This window comes from Zingiber officinale, chromosome 6B (genome assembly GCF_018446385.1).
Source record: "Zingiber officinale cultivar Zhangliang chromosome 6B, Zo_v1.1, whole genome shotgun sequence".
Lineage (NCBI taxonomy): Eukaryota > Viridiplantae > Streptophyta > Magnoliopsida > Zingiberales > Zingiberaceae > Zingiber > Zingiber officinale.
Window position 1 is genome coordinate 11,488,493 of NC_055996.1, and position 5,997 is coordinate 11,494,489.

General features: G+C 39.7%; 1 protein-coding gene across 1 annotated transcript; it reads right to left on the reverse strand.

Annotated features, from left to right (window-relative positions):
- Positions 1–206: 206 nt before the first annotated feature.
- LOC121991970 (cation-transporting ATPase HMA5-like) lies at positions 207–5,784 on the reverse strand. The gene is made up of 9 exons (XM_042546059.1): positions 5,430–5,784; positions 3,659–4,273; positions 3,073–3,502; positions 2,506–2,831; positions 2,203–2,261; positions 1,776–2,118; positions 1,487–1,684; positions 1,140–1,397; positions 207–817 (listed from the first exon to the last, which is right to left on the reverse strand). The coding sequence occupies exons 1-9, from the start codon at positions 5,739–5,741 to the stop codon at positions 341–343; spliced, it is 3,018 nt and encodes a 1,005-aa protein (XP_042401993.1). The 5' UTR covers positions 5,742–5,784; the 3' UTR covers positions 207–340.
- Positions 5,785–5,997: the final 213 nt, after the last annotated feature.

The window sequence follows — 5,997 nt, forward strand, 5'->3', positions numbered from 1 at the left end:
AAATAGATATTTTGATTTTTTGGGGAGGTAACTGGAAATGTTGAGGATCATGTTGACAATAATGGTGGCAAAAGACGAATACGCTTGTCCCCAGCATTCCCGTCAATCCGTCTCAGGGCCAACACGGCCATGTTGAGGACCATGTTGACAATAATGAACACTTGGATGGGTGTATTTTAACAATTACCCTTTCCAAAGGGAGATGATTTCTATGAACAAGCAGACCATCCCTGGCTAATTGCATTATGGTTGGTCCTTTTTTTAGGTGCAATCTTTACAAAAACCTAAACTATGACAATTGAAAGAACTAAATTTCTTGTAGTAAAAGCACAAGATGTAGTTACTCCACCGTAATTTGCAATACAGTGGTGAGCCTAGGTTTTCGATACCTTCTGAGAAGCAAAGACGAGCATACAACACTCACCGACGAGAAAGCCATGCAAGCGCCTGCCAGCCATGGCGGCATCCGTAGCCCGGTGATGGGGAAAAGGATACCAGCTGCAACTGGAATTGCGATGATGTTGTATGCCATCGCAAAGAAGTAGTTCCAGCGTATCCGAGCAAAGGTCTTCCTCGAGAGGTCGATCGCAGTGATCACGTCTTCAAGGCTGTTTCTCACTAAGACATAGTCTGCAGCTTCAATTGCAATGTCAGTTCCAGCGCCAATGGCCATACCGACATCAGCAGCTGCCAGTGCAGGGGAGTCATTTATGCCGTCGCCGACCATTGCAACCATGCTCCCGTCTGTTTGAAGCGAGCGTATCACATCGGCTTTTCCTGCTGGCATTACTTCAGCTCTAACATCTTCAATTCCAACCTGCAAAGAAGTAAAAGTTAACTAAGTAGCAGATAAAAGGAAATTTAGTGCCAAAAAATGGTCATTAAAAAATAATGGCTTAAAAGGCGCAAGGCTTTCTCCTAAACAAGTCGTAAACTCTAGAACTAATGGAACCAAGTACTTGATCAGCTACTTTCTCACTAAAGATACATCCATGGGTTTGATGATTACAATGGTGATAGCAACCAGACCAGAACAACCTTGCCAAAACACAATGTAAAATCACTTTTCTCAAGTGCTACACTAATTCGAATATAGGTATGAAGTGAAAATGATTCTAAAAATGAGATAAGAAACCAACCTCCTTTGCAACGGCATTTGCAGTTCTCCAATTATCTCCGGTTACCATGACTGGATGGATACCCATCTTTTTTAGGCCTTCAACGACAACTGCTGCTTCTCTTTTTAGGGGATCAGCAACTCCTAGGACTCCAATGAAACTATCATCATAGGCCACAAGAATACCTGTTTTAGCATTCAATTCCAAGTCTACCAAGAAAGTTTCAGCTTCTGTAGGAACACTAATACTGTGTTCAGCCAATAGAGCTCGGTTGCCCACCTGTCCATGACATGGAATGCACCAAACAATTCAAAGTGTGCATGTGTGTGTGAGAGAGAGAGAGGCTGAAAACGAATTCAAAAACTAACCAGAACCCTTTTTCCGTTGATGAAGCACTTCACCCCTCTCCCAGGCAGAGCAGAAAAGTCGATGGTTTCAAGAAGCCATTCTGATAAGATTTGATCTCTGCTCTGCTTTGTAGTACCATTTGTAGGAAGCTTATCAAAGTAGTGAAAATGATACGCATAATCTAGGATTGCCCTTGAAAGAGGATGCTCACTGCTAGCCTGAACCACATCGATGGAGGAAAATTTATGGGCGCTGTGTTATTATAAATGATCATTGTGTCTAATCTGTTTTATGATATGATGCACTGACCTCTGCAGATGCAACCAAAGTAAGAAAATCTCCAAGTTCCATTTCTGAAAAAACTTTCACAGTAGTTACAGTAGCTTTTCCTTGTGTGAGTGTGCCTGTTTTATCGAAGATCACGTAGTTCACATTCTGAGCTCTCTCCAAAGCATCTCCGCCTTTAATTAGGACTCCATGAGAAGCACCCACACCAGTAGCTACCATTACTGCTGTTGGAGTTGCCAGACCGAGGGCGCAGGGGCAAGCAATAACGACGACAGATATCGAGAACATGAGAGAGAATACAAAACAATTGCTCCTTTCCTCACCCCATGAATCAGGGTATGCTCCCAGCAATCCACAAACAAACCTAAAGAGAATAACATGAATAAGAATCACCAAATTTGGGAGTAAAAAAATACATCTGGATTCTGGAACATTAATGTGAACTTACCATCCAAAGAATGTCACTAAGGAGATGGAGATAACAATGGGAACAAAAATACTGGCAACCTGTAATTTGCATAAATATATTGTAAGAAGGAAAAACAAATAGTTGATTTCTATAGTGACCAAAATAATTCAGTTATAGGAATTCATATAGGACACAAGTAATAAAGTAAGTATTGATACTCAGACAAAAGTAATCATTGTACTTTAGCAATGATGTTTATCACAATCTAAAAATTATGGAGTAGGATAAATTGCTTCTATATGGATTAATGAATCAGAAAAAGAGATTACTGCAGTTACTGACATAGTCTGCAAATTTCTGAATTGGAGCCTTAGACATCTGGGCTGTCTCCACCAGAGAAATGATCTGACTCAGAACTGTATTAGATCCAACTCTTGTGGCTTGAATATGAAGGACACCGTATAAGTTCATTGTACCACCAACAACAGAAGAGGAAACTTCTTTGGAGACTGGTTCAGATTCACCAGTGACCATACTTTCATCGGCATAGCTTGTACCCCAAACCACCATACCATCAGAAGGAATTTTTGAACCTGGAAGAACTTTTAAAATATCACCAGGTTGAATCAAGAGTGCATCTATCTCTCTCTCGCCTACATATCTTGCCTCTGCAATCCACAGACAGATCACATGAATCAGGTACAAGTTGCACAGAACCTTAATAGTTAAAGAGCATTTTTAATGCAAGCTCATCGGATAATGAACTTCAATATATGCCATTTGATTTTGATTTCAAGATAGGCAACTTATTATAAAATGGAAAAAAAATGATTGCAGTTAAAGAATATAATTAAAACTCTCAGTGAGATACTTCTCCTTACCTAAAGTATTCAGAGATGGTTTACATACCTTCATCTTTCACCAATAACAAAGCTGTTGCAGGGGCAAGTTCAACCAGTTTCTTGATAGCATCTGAAGTTTTGCCCTTGGCAACAACTTCCAAATACTTCCCAAATAAAACAAATGTAATAATCATAGCACTTGTCTCAAAATATATTGGAGGTCGAAATCCAGTAAATGCACCATAAAACAGTGCACCAACCGAATAGAAATAAGAGGCAGAAGTGCCAAATACAACCAGAACATCCATGTTTGTAGACCAATGCCTTACTGCTTTATATGCTGCCATATAGAATCTTCTACCAATAACAAACTGAATAATACTCACTAGTACCCATTTCAATAAATCTTGAATCAGAAAAGGTCCACATTTCATTAGTAAGAAAGAACTCAATAAACCTATCCGAGGACAAACCATCCGTATGAAGAAGACAGGAATCTGTTGTACAGAAAGAAAAGGAATAATTAAGTGCTATATAAAGAAACTACATCACTTTGCCAAAAAAATTTAGTAACATACAAAGTTACAAGTTCTAGAACTTTATGTTAGACAAGTGTAGTGAAGTCAGTTTACAGAATTAAGGATCAAACTTACACTGAGAATCAGACTCGAGAGGAAAAGCCGAAGTAATTTTGAGGATTCTTCGACATGATTTGAAGTTGCTAGTGCATAAGGGCTTTGCACAGATGCCCTAAACTTACCATTGCTTCCTTTCTCAACGGACTCGACAATAGATCTCAAACCAATAGCTTCTGGATCAAAGACAATTTCCACTTCTGCAAGGCTAGAATTTACCTCAAATTGCCGCACCCCTTTCAAATCCCGTAACATTCCATGTATATTGTGAACATCTGTTTCACTTGATAATCCATCCACAAACAACAAAACTTTATTTTGTTCACTGCTTTGCAGAAAAGAAGCAGCAAAGCCCGCATCCTCAATTGCAGAAACAATCTCATCTTTGTTAATAACTGATGGATCATATTCAATTTCTCCTAGTGAAGTTGCCAAAGCAACAACTGCTCTTTTCACCCCAGGAAGTTTTGTCAAGATACCTTCGATAGAGTTTACACAGTTCGAACAACTCATGCCTCCTATCCTGAACTGCCCAGTGAAGGTCTTCCTGGAACCACTTTGGTTATTATTAATTTCCGGAAGGAGTTCTGCTTCAAATCCTGCATCTTCGATGGCATCTCTTATGTCTTCATCCTGCATAGGGGCTACTAGCATCAAGTAAGCAATAGCAAAAATGAGGATCAAAATAACTTGCATTGGATAATTGTATTTACAATGATAAACTATGGAATAAGTTATATGAGTTGAATCCTTCTCTTGAATTACTCTAATGGGGTTTGCATTCAACTTCATAAATCTACTAAATTTAACTACTTCGAAGAAACTAGTCAATCAGCATGACACACTCAAGTAATTTGCTGTACAGAAATAAAGGGAAAGGGATAATATGGAAGTGTTAGGAGCATGAGGTTATTTTTGTAGGTATGTTGAAAATTACAACTTTTGTATAAGATAATCAAGGAATTTTAATAATCTAATTTGATTTGGAAGGTAATTCACTGTTGAAGGAACAACAGAAATAACTAGAATCCCAGATGGAAGATAATAACCCAGCCAAAATCAAATATTCACATACAACCAATCCACACAATCTTGTATGATCAGACAATGCTCAAGTGTCAGAACTAGAAACAACAATCCATAAGAGGACAGAAAACATGAAATCTTAGCTAAATGCAAAAAACTATTTGAAAACTAGCGGTTTTCTAAATGAGTTGATGACTATGAAATCCATAAGCGATAAAGGTGCCGCAATGAATATATTGTCATCGGCAGAATAACTCTCTTGTCAGTTACTTAACTGGAATGATGGGAATATTATTCCTGCCGCCACCAATGATTGGCGCATATGCACTACGGTTAGGGATGTCATGGATTTAAATGTACAGGTGCAGAAATGAATTATCATGCAAGTACAGTAAGTCCTCTTCACTAACTGCTGCTGAATGCAGGAATTATCCCGCTTGATCTCACAAGACTACCTTACTTTATTTTTTTTCTCGTGCTGGGAAGAATTCATTTGGACTGAGCAAAGACGGAAACAGCCACAAAGGTTCCCTGTTCCCGACCAGTTTTTCCTCGATCAAAAAAACCAAACACATATATGGACAGAAAATCTTAAAGGACAAATCTTTGCTTCCAAATGGCAGAGCAGAGTCCATAAAACATAAATTTTCACCCCAGTTCATAAAACCAGATAATTAAAAAGAAGTACCGACCACGACTTCATCGTATCGGAGAAGCACCAACATAGAGCGCAGAGATCAACAAGAAAAAAAAAAGATCTGACCTTGACACGGCTGGGATCAAACACGACGTGGGCCTTGTTCTGGAGCAGGGAGACGGTAGCCCGGACGACTCCCGGTAGAGCTGAGATCGCGCCCTCCACAGCGCTGGAGCAGGCGGAGCAAGTCATCCCGGTGACTCTAACCTGAATTCGCCTCGCTTCCTTCTCCACCTCCCCCCTTGTGTCAGCCGCCTCCTCGTCGTAGGAATCGAGGAGGCGGACGTCCTCGAGGTCGCCTTCTTCCTCATCCCTCGCGGTGATCGCCCGGCGTCCGGCGACGGTGGTCAATTGGATGTCTATCATGCTCGGTGCCATGGAAGTACTCCCAAGGGTGAGGGATTCGAGAGGAGAAAGGATTAAAAAGAGGGAAAAAATAAATCAAAAAAAAATCGGAAAAAAAGAAACATAGCAATTTGCAATGACGAATTTGCCCTTTCCAGATGCATTGCAATAGCAAATGACAGTTTTGCCCTCATTCGATAAAACAAACTACTTTGAAAAAATATTCATTGACCTCTTGAAAGTTTATTTATTTTCTTTTAATGATTAACCCGGTAATATAAGTAAAACT

Bases quoted from the DNA above. Each gene is read 5' to 3' on its own strand.
- LOC121991970 (XM_042546059.1), bottom strand. From the start codon at position 5,741: ATGGCACCGAGCATGATAGACATCCAATTGACCACCGTCGCCGGACGC. The intron at 3,503-3,658 runs GTAAGTTTGATC...TCTGTACAACAG, and splicing joins TCTCGAGTCTGATTCTCAGT to ATTCCTGTCTTCTTCATACG. The intron at 2,262-2,505 runs GTCAGTAACTGC...TGCAAATTACAG, and splicing joins TTCAGAAATTTGCAGACTAT to GTTGCCAGTATTTTTGTTCC.